At 43.7% G+C, this 26,545-nt stretch overlaps 1 protein-coding gene across 2 annotated transcripts in view; it reads right to left on the reverse strand.

Moving 5' to 3' along the window:
• METTL16 (methyltransferase 16, RNA N6-adenosine) overlaps positions 1-26,545 on the reverse strand; it is an 84,132-nt gene that overhangs the window by 12,444 nt on the left and 45,143 nt on the right. For both annotated transcript variants that reach the window (XM_039476858.2, XM_039476857.2), the window contains exons 6-8: positions 23,826-23,968; positions 9,114-9,183; positions 4,690-4,779 (exon numbers count right to left, since the gene is read on the reverse strand). In XM_039476858.2, coding sequence (XP_039332792.1) covers positions 4,690-4,779; positions 9,114-9,183; positions 23,826-23,968 — 303 coding nt within the window. The remainder of the gene's footprint in view (positions 1-4,689; positions 4,780-9,113; positions 9,184-23,825; positions 23,969-26,545) is intronic.

Raw genomic sequence — 26,545 nt, forward strand, 5'->3', positions numbered from 1 at the left:
AATATTCAAATAACAACACATATTATATCTGGTGCTTCAAATCTACTACATCTACTAGTTCCTACTCACAATGTTGCCTTCAATACGAGTCCTACACCATTCCTTTAAACATTTAACACATATTTAGAGCACTACCCACCTACCTAAGAGTCAGACGCTGGTGATGCCTCCTTCATAAGGTCGCCTTTGACTAGCCCCAGCCTGAGCCACGTCCTTTGCTGAACTCCTGACTACTCTCGCCCCTACTATTCATGTCAGCACTTACTCACATGCAATTTTGCATCAGCAGTTCCCTGTGTTTTTCTTTCCTATAAAACGGATCATTTTAAGGAACAAAAAACAATGTCTTATATGTTTACCATCACAACGAGGATCACACTTAATAAAAGTAACTAAGAAGAGGGTCCTAAGCTTTGGTTTTGCTCAACAGCTCAGGCCCCTGACCATCACATTGATTTTTTAAAAAAGATAGAGTCAGCCGGGCGCGGTGGCTCAAGCCTGTAATCCTAGCACTTTGGGAGGCCGAGGTGGGTGGATCACGAGGTCAAGAGATCGAGACCATCCTGGTCAACATGGTGAAACCCCATCTCTACTAAAAATACAAAAATTAGCTGGGCATGGTGGCGCCTGCCTGTAATCCCAGCTCGGGAGGCTGAGGCAGGAGAACTGCTTGAACCCAGGAGGCGGAGGTTGTGGTGAGCCAAGATTGCGCCATTGCACTCCAGCCTGGGTAACAAGAGCGAAACTCCATCTAAAAAAAAAAAAGATAGAGTCTTGCTCTATCACCCAGGCTGGAGTGCAGTGACACGATCTCAGCTCACTGCAACCTCTGCCTCCCGGGTTCAAGTGATTACCCTACCTCAGCCTCCCAAGTAGCTGGGACTATGGGCGCGTGCCACCATGCCCGGCTAATTTTTTGTACTTTAGTAGAGACAGGGTTTTACCATGTTGGCCAGGATGGTCTCAAACTCCTGACCTCATGATCGCCTGCTTGGGATACAGGCGCACGCCACCACACCCAGCTAACTTTTGTACTTTTAGTAAAGATGGGATTTCACCATGCTGGCCAATCTGATCTAGAACTCCTGACCTGGTGATCCACCCACCTCAGCCTCCCAAAGTGCTGGGATTACAGGCATCAGTCACCGCAGCCAGCCCAAACCATTTCTTAACAGCAGGACACTTTCAACAAATCAATACATAAAACTGATAAAAGCAGATGAGCTCTTCAAAATGAGAGGGAGGCCTCCAGTAGTACCAGCCTGATGCCTGCCCCACACTGGGGGCATCTGCACAGCATCATCCTGCAGCTCTGTGCACAAGACTAAAACACAGGGTGAAGGGGGCAGAGCACTACCAGGACACCCAGCTCCAACACACACAAGGCTGCCTAACTGGACCCTTCTCCTCCATCTGCTCTCCATAAAGCCCTCTAGTTATTACTCCCTAGACGGCAATGCCTCACGCTTAAAGATAATGTCTTGAATTACAGGGGATCCTTTTTTAAACCCAGAGTTCCTGAGCCATGCACACCAAGAGTCACTAGAGCTACACTTTTCCCTTTTTTTCTCTTAACATATGTCAGACTTCCTTAAAGAAAACCAAAACGAAGATAAAATAATGCCTTGGGCAATTAGAGGAGCACTGGAACAAAGAGGCTAAGTGGCTTGTTAGAATTCTGCAAAGAACAGTTTGTACGATACGCTTCCTTATATTCATCATTAGTTGAAATTATGGAACAAAATTCTATCAACATTAGGACTTGTCTTTTTGTTGCTAAAATAAATCCATACAACAGGAATGGGCTGAGTGTGGGCATGCGAATCACCAGTGAATTAGAATTTTTCAGCATTCAGCACCAACAGAAACGAGTCAGTAGGCCTGAGATAAGTGAAAACAGAAGTTGCCATAGTAACTTGCACATTTACCCTAAAATGGCGGGAGTGGGGGTGGGGAAATAGGTCAATGTTTCTGCTTAACTAGCTCTATTCCTTGTCTAAAGCAGCATCCTTCTCCTTCCTCACCCCCAACAGGAGCCAGACAGGGAAAGTCAGATGGGCTTTTCAAAAAACGAGGGTAGAGAAAGAGGTCTAGGAAGAGGGAAGAGAACCACAAAGACAGCTAAATAAAAACCTTTCGAGTACCCTGGGACGACCCCCAGGGAAAGCAGTTGCTGATCAAGGGCAGCAGTGCTAAGAAACTGTTGCTGGGTTACTACAAATCAGGAATTGCCATTTTTTCCTGTAGCGGTTTAAGCGCATCTAATGGAACACTTGGGAGTGCATTATTAACAGCCTGGGGCTGGGGACAGTGGAGGAGAGGAAGGCAGACTCTGGCATGGGAGAAATCTGAGGTCCTCGGCATTCTTTGATGGTTGAGAACTATGAATGGGGCTGAAGGATGTCCCAAAACAGAGGTGAGGAGAAGAGGGACACTTACGGGGTTCCTTTTCAAAATAAGCTAATTTTGTTAACACAGAAGCAGTGCCCTTTACTGCATGGATCTGAAACAGCGACTCATCCAGGAGGGCTGGGGGACTCGGTCGGAGCTGGCATAGAGTGCCAGGGTGCACTACCAGCCCTTCCGCCTGCAGTGCCGACAAATGTGGGAAGCGGGTGAAACAGAAAGCACGTGAAAACAGGCGCAGTTCCTCCTTCCTGCACCGGCTAGCGTCCACACGGAGATACCTCAGAGCATTACTAATGGTTTAACCATTTGCTGCGAGGGCCCTGGCATTCTAGAAAATGACAGAAAGGATAATCCTTTTGGGTGGTGGGGAGGTGTCGAAAAAGCAGAAACATCTTTTTAACCACAGACTACTTCAAACACAAACCTCTAGATACCATACTGCCCTGTGCAGGAGTCTAGGCTTCCACAGAAAGGGCCATTCGGGTGCCACTGGGGAGTGGACTTCAGCCCAGCGGCACTTCCAGCTGCAGAGTAGAAGGACAGGCTCAATCTCGAATTTGAGCTCCTGTTTTCAGAAACATGGCAGTCCCTGCAAACTGTTGTCTTGTGCACGTCTCTACTTCCCTACCCTACAAGGGCAGGGAAGGAGCCTCGGACACACAGCAACGTGTAAGATGACTTTAGAGACTGAGAGCAGCCAAGAGCCTGGGAGAACAGCACCCAGCAGAAGCCTGCTGCAGGGGCTGAGGAGACAGACACAAAGCGGCAGGCGCCAGGTCCCCACACATCCTAAGAAGGGAGGAGCATGTGCTGAGCAGGGTGTGCAGACACTTCAGGAGGGAATCTTCAGGCAACAAGAAGCCAACAGACCTGGGAGAGAACTACAAGAACCAACAGACGCTGTTCTGACACTGCCTCTCAGCACTGCCCGGAAAATCATTCAGTGTGGCTAGCTTAGAGGCATTCTTCCTTTACTATGGCAGTACCGAGGACAAAGAGACATCTGTGAGCAAATCATTTTCTTTTCTTTTTTCTTTCTTTCTTTTTATTTTTTTTTTTGAGACAGGGCCTTACTCTGTTGCCCCAGGCCAAAGTGCTGAAAGTGTAGTGACATGGTCATGGCTCACTGTAGCCTCCACCTCCCAGGCTCAAGTGATCCTCTCACCTCAGCCTCCTGAGCAGCTGGGACTAGAGGCATGCAGTATCAAAATACAAAATTTTTTGTATTTTTTATAGAGATGGGGTTTCACCATGTTGCCCAGGCTGGTCTCAAACTCATGAGTTCAACTGATCAGCCCGCCTCGGCCTCCCAAAGTGCTGAGATTACAGGTATAAGCCACCAGGCCTGACCACAAATCATTTCTTTTAACTTTTTATTCCAGAAAATGTTCTAGCATACACAAAATAGAAAGGGATAATGATCTATCACCCAGTTTCAAACGGTTAATATTCTAGTGCTAATCCGAAAGTCAAGATAGAACCCTTCATTAGAATGATCCCCAAGTGTCACACATCAAAAGCCTGCAATCCAAAAAGTCAACTTCTCAATTCTCTGGAGCCTCAGAGGCAGCTATTCTAGGAAGGCAGCAGTGGTAAAACAAAAGAAACGGACTTGGCTTTCAATTCTTGAGGCATGTCCACCAGCGTAATTCTACCTGCAAAGTATTTCTACAGCCTATGTTGCCTGAATTCTTGCTGTTGTTTTCATTATTATTATTATTTTTTTTTTTTAATTTTTTTGAGACAGAGCCTTGCTCTGTGGCTGAGGTTGGAGTGCAGTGGCACAATCTCAGCTCACTGCAACTTGTCTCCTGGGTTCAGGCAATTCTCGTGCCTTAGTCTCCCTAGTAGCTGGGATTACAGGCATGCATGACCATGCCCAGCTAATTTTTGTATTTTTAGTAGAGACGTTATTTTACCATGTTGGCCAGGCTGGTCTCGAACTCCTGGCCTCAGGTTATCCGCCCAGCTCAGCCTCCCAAAGTGCTGGGATTACAGGCATCAGCCACTGTGCCTGGCCAAAATTTTGATATCTAAAAGATACATTTCTGTCTGCTGAGCCAAAATCACTATACGCCATACAAAGCCACCGAGGGAAGCCCCATGGTCTCCACAATCAGCTTTCCAGGATGGGATCTTGGTTACAACCTTTCCATTTTGACTTAAGCATTTGGGGCAAATTCCAGTTACACAGGACAATACAGATTCAGTTCACTTATGACTGACGAAAACCCACCATATGCTGGCAGGTGGTGAGGCCAAAGCAAAGTCTGTACTTACTGGTACTGTTACATCGTCATAAAAACTCCAAGCTAAGGCCCATCTCATCGTCCGACCTTGACAGAATTCAGTGTAGGTGACTTTTGGGACCTGAAACCAAAAAAGACAGCATTTCATCAAACTGAAATCATTCTACCACTATGTTTCTGGCTGCTGCCTCATGCTATTTTATGTTGCCCCTTCTTTTTTAATCAGTTAACAAACACTATTACCAAACAACAGTTATAGATAGCTGCCTAATAATGAATGAATAAATCATCTCTCAACAAAGTTGTTTTTTTCTCCCATAAAACGTAAGAGAATTTATAGATCTGACTTGAAGTTTCAAATATATGAAACACAGAAAAGACAGCTAATGAGAGAATTATTTGTAATATGACTCAAGTGGTTTTATTTATTTATTTATTTTTGAGACCTAATCTTGCTCCGTCACCCAGACTGGAGTGCTGTGGAGTGATCTCAGCTCATGGCACCCTCTTCCTCCCAGGTTCAAGCAATTCTGCCTCAGCCTCCTGAGTAGCTGGGATTACAGGCATGTGCCACAACGCCCATCTAATTTTTGTCTTTTTAGTAGAGATGGGGTTTCGCCATCTCAGCCAGGCTTGTCTCAAACTCCTGACATCAGGCGACCCACCCACCTCGGTCTCCCAAAGTGTTGGCATTACAGGTGTGAGTAACTGTAACTGGCCTCAAGTGGTTTTTTGTTTTCTTTTTTAGAAAGAAAGCCAACCAAAGCCTGGCTAGACACAGGTAGATATTATCTCTCTCCCTTTTTTTTTTTTTTTAAATGAAGTCTTGCTCTGTCACCCAGGCTGAAGTGCAGTGGTGCAATCTCGGCTCACTGCATCCTCTGCCTCCTGGGTTCAAGCAACTCTCCTGCCTCAGCCCCCTGAGTAGCTGGTATTACATTACATGCCACCATGCCAAGCTGATTTTAAAATTTTTAGTAGGAACGGGGTTTCACCATGTTGGCCAGGATGGTCTTGATCTCTTGACCTCTTGATCCGCCTGCCTCGGCCTCCCAAAGTGCTGGGATTACAGGTGTGAGCCACCACGCCTGGCTGGTAATCTCTTCTATCAATCAGATTTTAGGAAAGGAAAAGGAACTACTTTGTAGCTTTCACAATTTGCCCAAGAAATGGTATTGTAAGGAAAAGAGGAGGAATAGGATGTCAGAGAGAAACCAGAGATCAGAAACTCTGTTTCCCTAACTGACTTGCATCTGACCCTTTTGCTGAAAAGTCCTCTGACTCAGACCAAACACCATAAACAGAGAGGAAAGTGGAAGTGGCAGGGGGAGTCTTTATTTTATTTAAAAAATAATTTTGGAGACAGGGTGTCGTTCTGTTGCCCAGGATGTAGTGCAGCGGCATGATCTCAGCTCACTGCAACTTCAACTTTCCAGGTTCAATGGATCCTCCAACCCCAGTCTCCTGGCTAGCGGGACCTACAGGCATGCACCATCACACTTGGATAGTTTTTTGTATTTTTTTGTAGAGATGGGATTTTGCTGTGTTGCCCAGACTGGTCTTGAATTCCTGGGCTCAAGCAATCTGCCTACCCCAGCCTCCGAAAGCGCTGTGATTAGAGGCGTGGGCCATTATGCCAGGCCTGGGAGTACTTACTTGTGACCTGCCTTCTGAAACAGAAGCAGGGGCTATACTCTTTGGAATGTCATCCTAGTTCGAAGAACACTGGACCAAGACTGTGTTCTGGTGCTGTTCCCCCACAGCTAACTGCATGGCCCACCACAAGCCCCTAAACCTATCTAGTTTGAGTTTCTGGCTCCATATAGGACTGAGCTGAACTTGTCTTGGAGGCATGGTAAAAAATAAAAATCTAAAAAATTAAAAATAAAAAGGAGTTAGATGTAAGGTCACTGGTAGATATCAGGTTTTCTGGTTTCCAGTTTCTCTTTGACATTCTACTCATCTTATTTTTCTCCACCTTTCTCTGTTATATTTGTCCAAAAAGGCCTTGTTTCAATAATCTACATGTAAAATATATTTTAGCCCTAAATATATAAAACATGGAAAACAAAACAAAAAAACATATTTAGAGTTTTAGAGTTATACTTTAAATTCTATACTCAAAACTACCATCAGAGTAGGTAGTTGTCAGGGGCAGGGTCTCACACCTGTAATCCCAGCACTTAGGGAGGCCAGAGTGGGAGACGGCTTGAGGCCAGTAGTTTGAGACCAGCTTGGGCAACACTGTGAGACCCTATCTTTATAAAAAATAAGGATTACTTGAGTGCAGGAGTTTAAGACTAGTATGGGCAACACAGAGAGATCTTTTTCTACTAAAAATTACATTAGCTGGGCATGGTGGTATGTGCCAACAGCCGCAGCTACTTGGGAGGCTGAAGTGGGAGGATCACTTAAGCCTAGGAGTTTGAGGTTGCAGCAAACTGCAATTGTTCAACCACACTACAGTCTGGTTGACAGAAATCAAGGCTCCCTCCCTCCCTCCTTCCTTCCTTTTTTTTTTTTTTTTTTTTTTTTTTTGAGACAGAGTGTCGCTCTTGTTACCCAGGCTGGAGTGCAATGGCGCGATCTCGGCTCACCGCAACCTCCGCCTCCTGGGTTCAAGCAATTCTCCTGCCTCAGCCTCCTGAGTAGCTGGGACTACAGGCACGCGCCACCATGCCCAGCTAATTTTTTGTATTTTTAGTAGAGATGGGGTTTCACCACGTTGACCAGGATGGTCTCGATCTCTCGACCTCGTGATCCACCCGCCTCGGCCTCCCAAAGTGCTGGGATTACAGACTTGAGCTCCTTCCTTCCTTTTTTTTTTTTTGGAGACAGGGTCTCACTTGGTCGTGGGCTGGAGTGCAATGGCACGATCTCGGCTCACTGCAACCTCCGCCTTCTGGGTTCAAGCAATTCTTCTGCCTTAGCCTCCTAAGTAGCTGGGACTACAGGCACGTGCCAGAATACCCAGCTAATTTTTTTATTTTTAGTAGAGACAGAGTTTCACCATGTTGGCCAGGATGGTCTCAATTTCTTGACCTTGTGATCTACCCTGCCTTGGCCTGACCCCACTTCTTAAAAAAAAAAAAAGTAGATATATGAGAAATAACCTCAAGATGGACTAGAGACTCAAATGTAAGAGCTGAAAGTATAAAAAACACTAGAATTGGTCCCAGAGGAAAATAAATCATTAGCTGGGGTGCAGTGGTGCACACTTGTAATCTCAGCAGTTCAGGAGACTGAGGTGAGAGGATGGCTTGAGCCCAGGAGTTTGAGACCAGCCTGGGCAACATGGTAAGATCCCATCACTATTAAAGAAAAAAGAAAAATTACCTAGGCATGGTGGCATGTGCCTATAGTCCTACCTACTCAGGAGGCTGAGGTGGGAGGATGGGTTGAGCCCAGGAGTTCAAGGTTATAGTGAGTCATGATCCGACCACTGCACTCCAGCCTGGGCAACAGAGATAGACCTTGTAAAGAAGAAAGAAAGGAGAAAAAAATAAATATCCGTACTTGAATCAATCTAAGTATCCATCAACAAAGGATTGGATAAGGAAAATGTAGAATGTATACACAATGCAATACTATTCAGCTACAAAAATGAATGAAATGCTGGGCTTGGTGGCTCACGCCTGTAATCCCAGCACTTTGGGAGGCTAAGGCAGATGGATCACCTGAGGTTAGGAGTTTAGAGACCAGCCTGGCCAATATGGTGAAACCCTGTCTTAAAAAAGAAAAAAGAATGAAATTATGTCTTCAGCAATAGGAATAGAACTGGAGGCCATTATCTTAAGTGAAACAACTGAGACACAAAAAGAGAGATACCACATGTTCTTACTTCTAAGTAGAGGCTGTATGGACTGATGGACAAAGGGAGACTTGTGGTACGGGGAGTGGGAGACCGGGTGATGGGAGATTGCTTGGGGGAGTGGGAAACCAGGTAATGGGAGGTTGCTTGGGGGAGTGGCAGGTGATAGGAGATTGTTTTTTTTTTTTTTGAGACGGAGTTTCACTCTTGTTACCCAGGCTGGAGTGCAATGGCGTGATCTCGGCTCACCGCAACCTCCGCCTCCTGGGTTCAGGCAATTCTCCTGCCTCAGCCTCCTGAGTAGCTGGGATTACAGGCACTCGCCACCATGCCCAGCTAATTTTTTGTATTTTTAGTACAGTCGGGGTTTCACCATGTTGACCAGGATGGTCTCGATCTCTTGACCTCATGATCCACCCGCCTCAGCCTCCCAAAGTGCTGGGATTACAGACTTGAGCCACCGCGCCCGGCTGATGGGAGGTTGCTAGGTGGGTACAACACACACAATGGACATAGTTCCAGGGATATACACTGAAGACCCTGACTTCACCACAGTGCAATATATCAATGTAGCAACACTGTACCTGTGCTCCATGGGTACAGAAAAGAGTAGCTACATCAGAACAGTAATGACAAAGCCTCACCCCTTGGATGCGAAGCTCTTCTTTCAGAGGCGCCAGGCTGCATTTCTTTCCCAGCATACAGCTATACCATCTAGGAAAAAAAAAAATCAGACAAGAAAATACTGTTTATGTGGCTACATTTTTAAACTAGGCATAATTCAAGAGAACAAGATGAGAACAATAACAAACACTGAGTGAAATTATAAGGGAAAAATAACAAGAATTACATACAATGCATTTAGACAAAGACTAAATCTAGTGATGGAGAACAAGCCCAAGGCAACTTAAAAAACATAAATGCACTTAGCCTCTCCAATGCTTCAGGGCTATATATTAAATATTTGGAAAGAGAGTAAAGAAGTTTCATCTGTCATGCTTAGAATGAAGGCCGTTTAGCTCTAGGACAGAAATGAGAAAATAAAGAACAAAGACATCATACTAAGAGAACTTGTAAGATCCAGCATGGACCTGTATTTTAAGATGTCCTCATCTGCAAGTAATTTAAAGATAGATAGTGCATTTGAGTTTCAACAGATCATGAAATCAATTTGTTCTAGATTAAAAACAAATCCAGAGGAAGGAATGTGGAGAAGTTGGACTGAACGGATTAAAAGGTAAAGGGACAGAATTTATTTCTTCTGATTAGCCTAAAAGGTTTGCAAAGGACCTCTGCTGCAGCCCAAGAAAGATCAGTCACTGTGGGAATTGCCTTTCCACCACAAACAACCAGGGAACTGGACAAAACAGATAAAATAGCTGTTTTTCAGACAGTGGACAACCGGCAGTGCAGACTAGTCTCAGAAACCCACAAGGTAAGCCTGCATTTGCCAGTGCTTCCTGCTTGAAGGAAATTCCCAGACTGCAGTACAGGGAAAAGGAATTCAAACACAGTCCAACAGTCTTGCTGAGGTGATGACACAGAGATCAAAGTTCAGAGATGCTGAGGGAGTTATGATTTGTAAAGCAAATTAGCACGGGTAAATGAAACCCAAGCAAGAAGAAAGAAAGAAGAAAGAAGATCAGAGTAGAAACTAAGCAAAGAGAAAACAGTAAAACAGTGGAGAATGACGAAACCGAGCCGGTTCTTTGAAAACACATTTTCTTGAAGCCAAGAAAAAAGATATGAGGCTGGGCGTGGTGGCTCACACCTGTAATCCCAGCTCTTTGGGAGGCCAAGGCAGGCGGATCACCTGAGGTCCGGGGTTTGAGACCAGCCTGACCAACACAGAGAACCCCGTCTCTACTAAAAATACAAAATTAGCTCAGTGTCATGGAGCGTGCCTGTAATTCCAGCTATGCTGGAGGCTGAGGCAGGAGAATTGCTTGAGTCCAGGAGGCAGAGGTCACAGTGAGTCAAGACCGCACCATTGCACTCAAGCCTCAGAAACGAGCTTCTGTCTTAAAATTAAACAAAAAACAAAAAAATGAAAAACAAGGCCGGGCACAGTGGCTCACACCTGTAATCCTAGCACTTTGGGAGGCCCTGGCAGGTAGATTGCCTGATCTCAGGAGTTTAAGACCACCCTGAAACCCCATCTCTACTAAAATACAAAAAATTAGCTAGGCGTAGTGGCTTGTGCCTGTAGCCTCAGCTACTCGAGAGACTGAGGCAGGGAACTGCTAGCACCCAGGATGCAGAGGTTGCGGTGAGCGGAGACTGCGCCACTGCACTCCAGCCTGGGCAACTGAGATTCCGTCTCAAACAAACAAACAAACATGCTTTTCAAATGGGCATGCCAAAATATTATGGTTAATGAGACACGATGATGTCTGTAGCTAATTCTTAAACAGCATAGGAAAAAACACATACATGCAGAATGAGTAAACGAAGATATAATTGGTGAATCTGGATGAAGGGTATACCAGAGTCATTTGCACAAATCTTGCAACTCTTCTGAAAGTCTGAAATTTTTCAAAACAATTTTTCTTGAAACCTACCATCTCAGAGGAATTCCTAAATGTTGTAATAAGTAGAGTGCTACCTTCATCATTAAAACAGTATAATGGCTTCGAAGTCTCTTGGGTGACTAGATCTTCCTTCTCTTCTTTTTTTTACTACTTGCATTTTGATTAGTTGTCAGAAGATGCCTGTTGAGAGTAGCTAGGATCTAGTGGGTAGGCATTTTTTAAATGTGCAGCTAAAATAGGATTTTTAACACATCCAGTGACTTCTGCTTTTTCTATAAGAAATACAATTGCTGCTGAAAACAGTACATATATATGACATTCAATCTTATGAAGTATCAATGGCATGTTTAACTATTACTAATCTTGTTTTCTAAATATTTCTTTTCCTTCGTCTCCTGAAGAATCTTACAGTATCTTTTTTTGTTTGTTTGTTTTTTGAGACAAGGTCTTGTTCTGTCCCCAAGATTGGGGTGCAGTAGTGCAATCACGGCTCACTGCAGCCCTGACTCCCCACGCTCGAGGATCCTACCAGCTCAGTCCTGCTAGTAGCTTGGACCACAGGCATGCATCACCATGCCCAGCTATTGTTTGTAGAAATGGAGTCTCGGTCATGTTGCACAAGATGGTCTCAAATTCCTGGGGTCAAGTGTTTCACCAGCCTCGGCCTCCAAAAGTGCTGGGATTACAGATGTGAGCCACCGTGCCCAGCCAGTATATTTTTTTGTTGTTCTCGGCCAGGCGTCCCCAATCTACGGCCCGCGGGCCGCATGCGGACCCCTGAAGCCATTTATCTGGCCCCCCGCCACACTTCAGGAAGGGGCACCTCTTTCATTGGTGGTCAGTAAGAGGAGCACAGTATGTGGCGGCCCTCCAACGGTCTGAGGGACAGTGAACTGGCCCCCTGTGTAAAAAGTTTGGGGATGCCTGTTCTAGGCCATTTTGTGGCTTCTGATAGCCCCGATGCATCTCATCTGTTCAGGAATGCTAGTTTTAAAGGAAAGTGTTAATTAACCTGTTTTATACTGTTACCGTGTGAGCACTAATTGCTCCTGATTTCTCTTCTTTCATCTTGTTCCTAACACACCCGAGGCCTGGTTAATGATTTCTCCATTTATACACTTTCTTTTTTTTTTGAAACAGTCTCCCTCTGTCGCCCAGGCTGGAGTGCAATGATGCAATCTCAGTTCACTGCAACCTCTACCTCCTGGGTTCAAGCAATTCTCCTGCCTCAGCCTCCCGAGTAGCTGGAACTACAGGTGCACACCACCATGCCTGGCTAATTTTTTTGTATTTTTTAGTAGAGAGACGCTTTCCCCATGTTGGCCAGGCTGGTCTCGAACTCCTGACCATAAGTGATCCTCTGGCCTCCCCAAGTGCTGGGATTACAGGCGTGAGACACCATGCCCAATGACACTTTCTTAAAGGGAACATATTATTTTTCTTCTAAACATTTTTTTTTTTTTTTTTTGAGACAGAGTTTCGCTCTTGTTACCCAGGCTGGAGTGCAATGGCGCGATCTTGGCTCACTGCAACCTCCGCCTCCTGGGTTCAGGCAATTCTCCTGCCTCAGCCTCCTGAGTAGCTGGGATTATAGGCATGTGCCACCATGCCCAGCTACTTTTTTTTTGTATTTTTAGTAGAGACGGGGTTTCACCATGTTGACCAGGATGGTCTCGATCTCTTGACCTCGTGATCCACCCGCCTCGGCCTCCCAAAGTGCTGGGATTACGGGCTTGAGCCACCGTGCCCGGCTTCTAAACATTTTTAAACCACCAAATGAAATGTATTATTCTTTAAATGACTTTACCTGGGTTTATTAAAAGTAGTTTGGCTATAACAATTATTTCTTTATTTTCAAAGGGAAAAAGGATTGCTTTAACAAAAATAGGTGCAATCACATGTTGAACTCACAAACAATGAAGACAAAATACTTGTTGATGCCCACTATTTCTAAAGTAATATAATAGTATTTTTCATACTTTTCAATTACATAGATTTTTCATTTACGTTATTTAGTGTATGAGGTTGAAATACCAGATTGCCAGTCTTCAACAGTCTTTGTCCTATAAAGTTTTTGACCTATAAAAATGTCAGTTTCATAAAGTTTTAACCTAATTTGTGATTTTAGAGGCTCTTAAATTCTCTTAGAATTTTAGTCACTTCAAAATTCATCTTCGTAGTAGGTATTTTGTATACAAACAATTAAATATTGAATGTCTATCCCTTCATCTGAAATCTCCCTTTTAATGCGATTAGATGAATTTTGACTGACAGGTAATTACAATGCTTAGTGAGAAAAGCAGGAAATAGGCCAGGCTTGGTGGCTCCTGCCTGTAATCGCAGCAACTCTGGGAGGCAGAGGTGGGCAGATCTCCTGAGGTCAGGAATTTAAGACCAGCCTGGCCAACATGGTGAAACCCTGTCTCTAGCGAAAGTACAAAAATTAGCCAGGCATGCTGGCAATGCCTGTAATCCCAGCTACTCAGGAGATTGAGGCAGGAAAATCGCTTGAACCCAGGAGGCGGAGGTTACGGTGAGCCGAGATCATGCCATTGCACTCCATTTTGGGCGACAAGAATGAGACACTGTTTCAAAAAAAAAAAGAAAGAAAGAAAGCAAGCAGGAGACAGAATATGTATTGTATTGCTAGTTCGGCTAAGCTGTTATAAAACAAGAAGGAGGGTGGGTGAGGTGGCTCACGCCTGTCATCCCAGCACTTTGGGAGGCCGAGGTGGGTGGATCATCTAAGGTCAGGAGTTTGAGACCAGCCTGACCAACATGGTGAAACCCTCTCTCTACTAAAAACACAAAATTAGCTGGGTTTGGTGGCGCATGCCTGTAATCCCAACTATTCAGGAGGCTGAGGTAGGAGAATCACTTGAAACCAGGAGGCAGAGGTTCCAATGAGCGGAGATTGCGCCATTGCACTCCAGCCTGGGCAACAAGAGAGAAAGTCAGCCTCAAAACAAACAAACAAGAAGGAAACGTGTATTATAATATTTTAACTATTATGTGTATTTGAAGGTATAAGATGATCACATTTACAAATTTATATATTTTAATCAGTTTTGCTGCGGTAAACTTGAGTACCTCCCATTTCAGTGTGCAGTTGGCTGAGTTTAGACAAATATGGAACATTTCCATCTTTCCTCTGTTTCCTCTCTGCAGTCTGTCTGCACTCTGCTCCCAACTTCCTGTAGCCCTGATGTACTTTCTATCACAGCAGTTTTGTGTGTTTTAGACTTTTCATACAAATGGAGTCATAGAAAATATAGGTTTTTATGTGTCTGGTTTCTTTTATGCAGCCTTTTTCTGTGTCAGTGGCCAGTCCCTTTTGCTGCTAAATAGGCTAAGTAAACCACAACCTGTTAATCCACTCAGGAGTTGATGGACATCTGGGTTATTTCCAGATTTTGTCTAGTTTGAATAAAACTGAGTATTTGCTTACAATTTTTTTTGTGTAATTAAATTTTCCTCCATCTTGAGTAAATATCTGAGAGTAGGACTCCTGGCTCCTGTTTTAAGTATAAGTTGAACTTTGTAAGAAGCGGTTTTTCAAAGTGACCCTACAGTATTTTACATTCTCACCAGCAATTTATAAGCGTTTCCGTTGATACCACTTGGTATTGCTGTCACCCTTTGAAAATGCATCTGTTCTAATGGGTATATGGTGGTATCTCATTATGATTTGAATTTGCATTTCCCTGGTGGCTAGTCATAGGAGCACTCTCTCATGAGCTTACTGGTCATTCCTGTATCTCCTTTTCATTGGTTTATTAATCTTACTGACTGGTAGAAGTTCTCATATATTCTGAATACAACCCATTGTCAAATGTGTCTTGCAAGTATTTCCTCCCAGTCTATAGTTGCCTTTGCATTTTTATAAATCTCTTAAAGAGCAACCGTTAGTGACCTTTGTTTAAAATCAACTGATCATGTAAGTGAGTTATTTCTGGACTCTGTTCCATTCTGTTAATCTGTGTCTATCTTTATGCCAGGACCATATGGTCTGAATGATCACAGCTTTATAGAATTCTGGAAATCCGGTAGTATAAATCGTCTATCTTTGTTATTCTTTTTCAAAAGTGTTTTAAGCCAGGCATGGTGGCTCATATCTGTAATCCCAGCACATTGGGAAGCTGAGGCAGGAGGATTGCTTGCATCCAGGAGTTTGAGACCAGCATGGGCAACATAGTGATATAGTGATATCCTGTCTTTATGGAAAAATTTGTTTTAGCTACTTGAAATCTTTTGCATTTCCATGAAGACTTATTTTATTAATAGTTTTACTTTTTTTTTTTTTTTTTTTTTTTTGAGACGGAGTTTCGCCCTTGTTACCCAGGCTGGAGTGCAATGGCGCGATCTCGGCTCACCGCAACCTCCGCCTCCTGGGCTCAGGCAATTCTCCTGCCTCAGCCTCCTGAGTAGCTGGGATTACAGGCACGTGCCACCATGCCCAGCTAATTTTTTGCACTTTTAGTAGAGACGGGGTTTCACCATGTTGACCAGGATGGTCTCGATCTCTCGACCTTGTGATCCACCCGCCTCGGCCTCCCAACGTGCTGGGATTACAGGCTTGAGCCACCGCGCCCGGCGCAATAGTTTTACTTTTTAATCACTTTTATCTTTCCTTTTAACTGACATTTTTTTTTTCAGATGGAGTCTCACTCTGTCGCCCAGGCTAGAGTGCAGTGGCGTGGCCTAGGTTCACTGCAACCTCTGCCTCCAGGATTTAAGCAATTCTCCTGCCTCAGCCTCCTGAGTAGCTGGTATTACAGGCTCCTGCCACCACGCCCAGCTAATTTTTGTATTTTTTTTAATAGAGATAGGTTTCACCATATTGGCCAGGCTGGTCTCGAAGTCCTGATTCAGGTGATCCATCTGCCTTGGCCTCCTAAAATGCTGGGATTACAGGCGTGAGAGACTGTGCCTGGTCCCAACAATTGGTTTTATGTTGACCTTTTATTCTGTGGCCTTGCTGAACTCACTTATTAGTTCTAATAGCTTTTTCCTCAATTTCATGGAATTTTCTGCATAGATGACCATGTCTTCTGTGATGTAAAGGCAGAAGTAAAGGCAGTTTTACTTCTTTTTTTTTTTGAGACGGAGTTTCACTCTTGTTACCCAGGCTGGAGCACAATGGCGCGATCTCGGCTCACCGCAACCTCCGCCTCCTGGGTTCAGGCAATTCTCCTGCCTCAGCCTCCTGAGTAGCTGCGATTACAGGCACACACCACCATGCCCAGCTGATTTTTTGTATTTTTAGTAGAGACAGGGTTTCACCATGTCGACCAGGATGGTCTTGAACTCTCGACCTCGTGATCCACCCGCCTCGGCCTCCCAAAGTGCTGGGATTACAGGCTTGAGCCACCGCGCCCGGCTTTTTTTTTTTTTTTTAATTTTCCTTTATATTTAATCCATGCATACTTAAAAGTTTTACTTCTTTGATTTCAGTTTGTATGCATTTTCTTTCTTTTTCTTCCCTTGCTGTACCAACTAGGATCTCGAGCACAATTAAGAATAGAAGTGGTGAAGAGTGGCCATCTTGGATCATTCCCAATCTTAGGGCAGTTTTATCACACTTCGTTGTTGGCTGTAGTAGAGTTTTCTTGGTTTTGGGGTTTTGTTTGTCTGTTTCTTAGATTTACTTTATTAGGCTGAGAATGTTTCCTTCTATCTAGTCTGTTTACAGTTTTTATCATGAATGATGTGTTCTGTCATGAAAAAGTGTCAACTTTTTCCAAATGCTTTTTCTATATCTATTGAGGTGATAATGTGGTTTCTCCTTTTTAGTCCATTAATACAGTAACTTATATACGTTGATTTTTGAATACTAAACCAGCCTTGGATTCTTGGGGCAAGCATCCCTTGGTTATAATGTACTATTCTTTTTATATATTGCTGGATTATATTTACTAGCATTTTGTTAAGGATTTTAAAATCTTTTAAATATACATTGTATTTCATTTTTAAAAATTAATTAATTAATTTTTTTTTAAATAGAGTCTTACTGTTGCCTAGGCTGGAGTGCAGTGGCATAATCTTAGCTCACTGTGACCTCTTGAGTTCAAACAATTCTCCTGTCTCAGCCTCCTGAGTAGATAGATTTACAGGCATCTGCCAACACACCTGTCTAATTTTTTATTTTTAGCAGAGGCGGGGTTTTGCCACGTTGGCCAGGCTGGTCTTGAACTTGTGACCTCAAGTGATCTGCCCGCCTTGGCCTCCCAAAGTGCTGGAATTATAGGCATGAGCCACTGCGCCCAGCCTCAACTCCATTTTAATCTTATGGGACCACTGTTGTAAGTGTGGTCTACTATTGACTGAAATGTCCTTATGTGACTCATGGTTGTATGTGTTTATTGTTAAATGATTCAATCAATCTAACTAACATATTCCATACCCACTAATTTTCTGTGTGGCGGGAACATTTAAAGTCTAATCTTTTAGCCATTTTGAAATATGTAACACATTATTAACTATAGTCACCATGTTATGCAGTAGATCACTAAAAACTTATTCCTCCTGACTGAAACGTTGTACCCTTTCACCAACATCTTCCCTTTTCCCAGCCCACCCACCTTGTTAAGGATTTTTATACCTTATGTTGATGAAGGCTACCTGGTCTGAAGTTTTCTTATCATTATGCAAAATGATACAATTTGTCCATATAATACTGGCCTTATAAAATGAATTGGGAAGTGTTCCCTCTTTTAACATTTTTTGGAAGAGTTTGCATAGAATTAATATTTCTTCTCTAAATGTTTAGTAGAGCCGGGCGCAGTGGCTCATGCCTGTAATCCCAGCACTTTGGGAGGCTGAGGCGGGTGGATCACGAGGTCAAGAGATCGAGACCATCCTGCTCAACATGGTGAAACCCCTACTCTACTGAAAATACAAAAAATTAGCTGGGCGTGGTGGTGCGTGCCTGTAATCCCAGCTACTCAGGAGGTTGAGGCAGGAGAATTGCCTGAACCCAGGAGGCGGAGGTTGTAGTGAGCCAAGATCGCGCCATTGCACTCCAGCCTGGGTAACAAGAGCGAAACTCCGTCTCAAAAAAAAAAAAAAAAAAAAAAAAAAATGTTTATTAGAATCCACTAGTGAAGTGACTTGGGCCTGGAAAGTTTTTTATTTTATTTTATTTTTTTTTAATTTTTTTTTTGAGATGGAGTTTCGCTCTTATTACCCAGGCTGGAGTGCAATGGTGCGATCTTGGCTCACCGCAACCTCCGCCTCCTGGGTTCAGGCAATTCTCCTGCCTCAGCCTCCTGAGTAGCTGGGATTACAGGCACACGCCACCATGCCCAGTTAATTTGTTAATTTTTTTTTTTTTGTATTTTTAGTCAAGACGGGGTTTCACCATGTTGACCAGGATAGTCTCGATCTCTTGACCTCGTGATCCACCCGCCCCGGCCTCCCAAAGTGCTGGGATTACAGGTTTGAGCCACTGCGCCTGGCCGGCTGGAAAGTTTTTAATACAAAGTCAGTTTCTTTAACTGATATAGAACTATTCAAGTTATCTATTTCCCAGATGGGCATGGTGGCTCTCTCTTATAATGCCAGCAGTTTGGGAGGCCAAGGTAGGTGGGTCACCTGAGGTCAGGAGTTTGAGACCAGCCTGGCCAACATGGTGAAACTCTGTCTCTACTAAAAAAAACAAAAGAAAATTAGCTGAGTGTGGTGCCACATGCCTGTAATCCCAGCTACTCAGGAGGCTGAGACAGGAAAATCACTTGAGCCCTGGAGCCGGAGCTTGCAGTGAGCAGAGATTGTGCCACTGCACTCCAGCCTGGGTGACAGAGTGAGACTCCGTCTCAAAAACAACAAAATTAGCTGGGCATGGTGACACACACATGTAATCTCAGCTAATCTGGGAGGTTGAGGCAGGAGAAGAGCTTCAACCCGAGAGGCAGAGATGGCAGTGAGCCAATATCGTGCCACTGCACTCTGGCCTTGGGCAACAGAGCAAGACTCTCTTATCTCAAAAAAAGAGCTATTCAAGTTATCTATTTCTTGAAGAGTACGCCTGGGTAGTTTGTGTTTTTGAAGAAATTTGTTTCATCTATGATGCAAAATTTATTGGCAAAAAGTTGTTCTATACTCTCTTCTCACCCTTTAGTGTCTATAGAATCTGTAGCATGTCCCCTCTTTCGGTTCTGACACTGAGAGTTCGTGTCTTCTTCTTTTCTTTGACATGGAGTTTCGCTCTTGTTGCGATGGGGTCTTGCTATGTTGCCCAGGCCGGTCTCAACCTCCTGGGCTCAAGTGATCCTCCTGCCTAAGCCTCCCAAAGTGCTGGGATTACAGGTATGGCAACTGTGCCCAGCCCAGGCCCAGATTATGAAAGTTTATTACCTATCCCCAAATATGTAGATTATATTCAAATCCAAGCAGTATCTATCATCTGGCAGGGGATACATTGGTGCGTTGTAGAACACAGATCTCTAGCTCCTAAAAAAATCCGAAAATCATTGCCATAAAGGACATCAGTTATAGAACTAGTAACCAATGACAAGAGAGAATCTAAAACATAGAATTATGGTGTGGTGAAGAAATTAAAAAAAAAAAAAAATTCAGGGCCAGGTGCGGGGACTCACACCTGTAATCCCAGCACTTTGTGAGGCTGAGGAGGTAAATCATTTGAGCTCAGGAGCTCAAGACCAGCCTGGGCAACATGGTGAAACTCTGTCTCTACTAAAAATATAAAAATTAGCTGCGCATGGGGGCGCACACTTGAAATCCCAGCAACTTGGGAGGCTGATGCGGGAGAATCACTTGAACTTGGGAGGTGGAGGTTGCAGTGAGACAAGATCAGTCCACCTCACTGCAGGCTAGGCGACAGAACAAGACTCTCCCTCTCTCTCCCTCTGTCTCTCTCTCTCTCTCTCTCTCTCTCTCTCTCTCTCTCACACACACACACACACACACACACACACACACACACTTCAGGCCATGAGTTTGATAAAGTCTGGTAATTTATCTAGAAGTTTAGATGGGTGAGTCCCTTTTTCTCTTCTTGAGATAGGGTCTCATTCTGTCATTCAAGCTGTAGTGCAATGGTGCAATCTCAACTCACTGTAGCCTCGACCTCCTGGGCTCAAGCGATCCTCCCACCTCAGCCTCCCGAACAGCTGGGACTACAGACACATGCCACTAAACCCAGTTAACTTTTGTATTATTTGTAGAGAAGGGGTCTCACCATGTTGCCCCAGCTGGTCTTGAACTCCTGGGCTCAAGTGATCCACCTGCCTAGGCCTCCCAAAGTGTTGGGAAGACAGGCAGGAGCCACTGTGCCCAACCTGGATGAGTCACTTGAGAGAAAAAAGAGCTATTAAGTAAGCTCAAGTCACAGGCACAAAAAGTCAAAGTAAGGGCGACAAGCACTTATAAATCTTCACCAATGACAGAAAGGCTGTTCACAGTCCAACTGTAGCTCAGGGCTGCAGACACTGCAAGGGGTGGTGGAAAGGCCACTGGACCAGAATGAGGATATCTGAGTTCTAAGTTTCTAATCCATAAACTAAGAGGTTGGATAACTTTACCTCTCAAGGTCTTTCCAGCTGCAAAATTCCTTAAGATACAAACAAAACTGTAACTGCTGCTGAGCATGACAGAGGTGAGACACGAACCTCTCAGGAAGGCTAGGCACCACAAGCACCATCCTGAGGTCAGCCCAACACATTTAACTCGTTTCACCCCATCAAGCTGCAAATCCTGCTTAGCTCCTGTACTACTTCAGGGACAAGAAGGAAACAGTCTAGAGGGATAAGAAACAGATGGTAGGGTTAAGGTACTTGTTTATAGCCTCTTATAGAGGTTCAAAATATACAATTTTCACAGCATTGTGAAATGTGAGTCACATAGTGGTATAAACATTATGATGTCAACTATAAAAATACGCACGAGAGTCTGGGCGCAGTGGCTCACGCCTGTAATCCCAGCACTTTGGGAGGCCAAGCTGGGCAGATCACAAGGTCAGGAGTTCGAGACCAGCCTGAACAAGATGGTGAAACCCTATCTCTACTTAAAAAACAAAAATTAGCTGAGTGTGGTGACACGTGCCTGTAATCCCAGCTACTCAGGAGGCTGAGGTGGGAGAATTGCTTGAACCCGGAGGCAGAGGTTACAGTGAGCCAAGATCATGTCACCACACTCCAGTTTGGGCAACAGAGCAAGACTCTGTCTCAAGAAAAAAAAAAATGCATGGGGTCATGAACTGGTAATTGTACAAATGTAAATAATCATGGTAAGATGTGATTGAAAACAGTATTTCCAAGCAATGCTCTTTCACAAAACACTATTTTCTTTTCAATAAAAATGACTTCATTTCTTCCTTTCTTTTATCTACACTCTCAACTGACCTGAATCCTAACAGAGAAGACAGTCGAAACTTGTTTTTAAATAAATCATAACAGGGTAATGTTTCCCCTATATGATACCAAGTGCAAAATGGCCAAATCTCCAGCGACACAATGAGCTGCAGCCTTGCATTGTAGCCTTCCTGGCAAACTGACACCCTTTCGTTCAATTTGCAGGCTGCCACAAAGCCAAACACAGGCAGACTAGGAACAAACTATGAGTGCTGCGGCATGATGTCGGCTCCCTGCAACCCCTGCCACCTGGCTTCAAGCTATTTTCCTGCCTCAGTCTCCTGAGTAGTTGGGATTACAGATGCATGCCTCCCTGCCCAGCTCTTTTTTTTTTTTTTTTTTTTTTTTTTTGTATGTTTTACTAGAAATGGGGTTTCACCACGTTGGCCAGGCTGGTCTTCAACTCCTGACCTGAGATGATCCACCCACCTCAGCCTCCTAGAGTGCTGGGATTACAGGCATGAGCCACCGTGCCTGGCCTTCTTATGTCTTTAAGTGATTTTGTTTCCTACAATCATCTATACTACATAGACAGAAAAGAGGACAATACCATACAGGAAAAAAATCTTCCTTATCCAGGAATTCCACTTCTGGGGCTACATCCAAAGAACTGAAAGCAGGGTCTCTAGGAGGTATCTATACACCCACATTCATATAGTGCTATGCACAATAGCCAAAGGATAGAAGCAACCTAAGTTTCCATCAACAGATGGATGGATAAACAAAATGTGGTAGATATGAACAACGTAATTTTAATATTCTCAGCCTTAAAAAGGAAGAAAATTCTGAAACGTGCGGCATCATGGATGAACCTTGAAAACATTATGAAAAGTGAAAAAAGCCAGTCATAAAAGGACAAATAGTGTACAACTGCATTTGTATGAGGTACCCACAGTAGTCAAGTTCATAGAGACAGACAGCAGAATGACGGGTGCCAGGGGCTGAGTGAAGGAGAGAATGAGGAGTGAGTTAATGAGTACAGAGTAACAGTTATGCAAAATGAAGAGCTCTGGAGATCAGCTGCACAACAATGTGAATGTATCAACATTACTAAACTATACTGTAAAAATTTCGATGGCAATATGGTTTAGATGTGTGTCCCCGCCCAAATCTCATGTCAATCTGTAATCTCCACTGTTGGAGAAAGGCCCTGGGAGGAGAGGACTGGATCGTGAGGACAGATTTCTTGCTGTTCGCATGATAGTGAGTTCTCACTAGACCTCCCACTTCTCTCTCTTCCTCCTCCTCTGGCCATGTGATGATGTGCCTGCTTCCCCCTCACCTTCTGCCATGATTGTAAGTTTCCCAAGGCTTCCTCAGCCATGCTTCCTGTACAGCCTGTGGAACCCTGAGCCAATTAAAACTCTTTTCTTTACAAATTACTCAGTCTCAGGTATTTCTTTATAGCAGTATTACAATGGGCTAACACAGATGGTATATTTTATGTTATGTGTATTTACTACAATAATAACAAAATCTTCCCTATGTCCCAAAGCTAAATCCTAGGGTTGAAAGCTCTTTTAGTTTTGAAGTACCACATTATCCATCATTTCAACAACATGTGGCAGGGTGAGAAGTCAAGCGAGACAAACAGCTCTTTCTGAGTACCTTATGTTGCTTAATGACAGGTGTGTTGTCCAAAATAATTAGCTTTAAAAAGGAATGGCCTTAACCCTCCTCTGCAACTGGTTAGTGATCTCAGTTTCCCTTCATTAAGTTCTTGACAGCTCAATGTCCTCACATATGTCACTGTTTGGGAGACTGATTCCAACAACATAAATTGCTTCAAGGACTAGGCAACAAATTTATTCTGGTTCATGGGAGAGAACTGAACCCATCTGTTTTCTAAGCAAAAGCCATATTTGAATCCGTTTTGTTCCATCACAGGACCGTACTAATGGGAGCAATACAATCATATGGTATTTTCCTCTTTCCATCTATGTAGTATGCATGATTACAGTAAACACAATTCAATAAAAGGCATGAGAACATCCTCAGAAACAGGGTCTTTGCAGATTGTAGGAGTCACTACGTTGGTTATCTGCTTGTTCTTCTGACCACTAGGATTACTTTTCCTCTGAGTTACAAGGTTTGTTTTGGAACTACATAGGGGAGGCCGGGCACAGCGGCTCATGCGTCTTTGGGAGGTCGAGGCAGGTGGATCACCTGAGGTTGGGAGTTCCAGACTATTCCAGCCAACATGGTGAAATCCCCCATCTCTACTAGAAATACAAAAATTACAGGTGGAGGGTGTCTGTAATCCCAGCTACTCGGGATGCTGAGGCACGGGCAAAGCTTGAACCCAGGAGGCAGAGGCTGCAGTCAGCTGAGATTGCACCACTGCACTCCAGCCTGGGTGACAGACAGACAAACAAATAAACAAAAAAAAGAACGACATGGGGGTAAATATTCCTATGTTGTAAAAATAGACTGTATGTTCTAAAAACAGACTTACCTTAATCTTTTTTTCAGTTGTAGACTGTCATGGATGATCCTTTTAACAAACTCTAGTTCACCGCCTTCTGCCATGATCTCTGTGATGCCGCCTGTGTTAACAGAACTAGGTGGAGGTCTTCGGGGATTTCTTGAGTTTACTCCCTGAACAACAACAAAAAACCCCAGTGAAAAATGTGTACACCCAGAGAACCGAGTCTGAATGTAATCCATCCTAAGTTAGAATGGCGAGATGCAATTTGACTTTCCAAGTAGTATGCTAGATTTAGGATTTTAAAATCACATAGCCATTACAATATTTTATTTTAAACAACGACCTCATGCAGCTACTTTTTCCCAGGTCTTTTACCTTCCATATTTGTGATTAAACAAAAAAAATTTTTGCCTGTTCAGATAGCCCAATCTGTCACTTTTTCTTTATGCTTTCTGTCTTGGTTTCATGTACAGAAAATCCACCCAAAGATTAAATAAATATTTACTTACGTTTTTTTCCTAGCATTTTCATGGTTTTGCTTTTTACATTTAAATATTTAATCCACCCTCATCTCATACCATATGAAAAATTAACTCAAAATGCATCAAATACCTAAAAGTAAAAGCTAACACTATAAAACTCTTAGAAGAAGCCGGGCACGGTGGCTCACGCCTGTAATCCTAGCACTTTGGGAGGTTGAGGCAGGTGGATCACGAGGTCAAGAGATCGAGACCATCCTGGTCAACATGGTGAAACCCCGTCTCTACTAAAAACACAAAAATTAGCTGGGCATGGTGGTGCGTGCCTGTAATCCCAGCTACTCAGGAGGCTGAGGCAGAATTGCCTGAACCCAGGAGGCGGAGGTTGCGGTGAGCCGAGATCACGCCATTGCACTCCAGCCTGGGTAACGAGAGCAAAACTCCATCTTAAAAAACAAAAAACAAACAAAAAAAAACACCTCTTAGAAGAAAACATAAATTTTTATGACCTTGGATTAAGCAACAGTTTCTGAGGCATGACAACAAAAGCATAAGCAACAAAAGAAAACAGAGAAATTGGACTTCATCCGAACTAAAAACTCCTGAGCTGCCAAGGGCACCACCAAGAAAGAGAGAGGACAGCCCGCAGGAGGGAAGAAAGAAAATGTCTGCAAATTGCTATCTAACAAGGAACCTGGAAGCGGGATATATAAAAAAGTCTTACAACTTAATAATAAAAAGAAAAACCAACGAACTTAAAAATGAGCAAAGGATATGAAAAAGCATTCTGCCAAATAAGATATACAAATAAGTGTTGACCAAGCACGGTTGCCCGCACCTGTAATCCCAGGACTTTGAGAGGCCAAGGCAGGTGGATCACTTGAGGTCAGGAGTTTGAGACCAGCCTGGCCAACACGGCAAAACTCCGTATCTATTAAGAACACAAAAATCAGCTGAATGTGGTGGTACGTGCCTGTGATCCCAGCTACTTGGGAGGCTGAGGCAGGAGAATCGCTTCAACTCAGGAGGCGGAAGTTGCAGTGAGTCAAGACGGTGCCACTGCACTCCAGCCTGGGTGACAGAGTAAGACTCTGTCTCAAAAAAAAACCATAAAACAAAAAAAGACATGCAGCAGTAAAAACACTGATTTCCTTCCTAAGCCAAGAAGCTGAGACCAGGAGTAGACTATGACCCAAGTCGGTCCAATGAGAAGAAAATCAAATGTCCAATGGTTTAGGGAAGAAAAGAGCTCTCTCCTCACCCTCCCACCCACTGAATATTGCTGTACCACAAGTAAACCAGCTTATAAACAAAAACAACCATGGAACAAGTCACAGCCAAGAGAAAAACAGAGCTCTTAAGAGCTCTTACTGCGAACGCCTTAATCAAATCATGAAATCCCAACTACTGCTGGGTTTCTCAAATAATCAACTTTCTCTGTTGTTAAGTCAACCTAAATTGGGTTTGTAGGTACAGTCCTCCCTCGGTACTCAGGAAGACCTGCCTCAGACACCGAAATCCAAGGAAGCTCAAGTCCTTTTTATAACACAGGTAGTACCTGCATTTAACCTGTCCACATCATCTCATATACTTTATAATTCCTAGATTAGTTATAATAGCTAATACAATGTGAATGCTATGTAAAAATAGTAATACTGTATTTTTCTTTTTTTTTCTTTTTTTTTTTTTTTTACTGTTACATTGTTATTTTTATTGTTTTCTTTTTTCCCCCAAATGTCTTTTTTTTTTTTTTTTTTTGAGACAGGGTCTTGCTCTGTTCCCCAGACTGGAGTGCAGTGGCAGGATCTTGGCTCAATGTAAGCTGCACCTCCTGGGCTCAAGTCACCCTCCCACCTCAGCCTCCCAAGTAGCTGGGTCTATAGGCATACGCCACAACGCCCAGCTCATTCTTTTTTTTTTTTTTTTTTTTTTTTGAGACGGAGTTTCGCTCTTGTTACCCAGGCTGGAGTGCAATGGCACGATCTCGGCTCACCGCAACCTCCGCCTCCTGGGTTCAGGCAATTCTCCTGCCTCAGCCTCCTGAGTAGCTGGGATTACAGGCACGTGCCACCATGCCCAGCTAAATTTTTTGTATTTTTAGTAGAGGTGGGGTTTCACCATGTTCACCGGGATGGTCTCGATCTCTTGACCTAGTGATCCACCCACCTCGGCCTCCCAAAGTGCTGGGATTACAGGCTTGAGCCACCGCGCCCAGCCATTTTTTTTTTTTTTTTTTTTTTTTTGAGACGGAGTTTCGCTCTTGTTACC

This window comes from Saimiri boliviensis, chromosome 17 (assembly GCF_048565385.1).
Source record: "Saimiri boliviensis isolate mSaiBol1 chromosome 17, mSaiBol1.pri, whole genome shotgun sequence".
In the NCBI taxonomy this organism is placed as follows: domain Eukaryota; kingdom Metazoa; phylum Chordata; class Mammalia; order Primates; family Cebidae; genus Saimiri; species Saimiri boliviensis.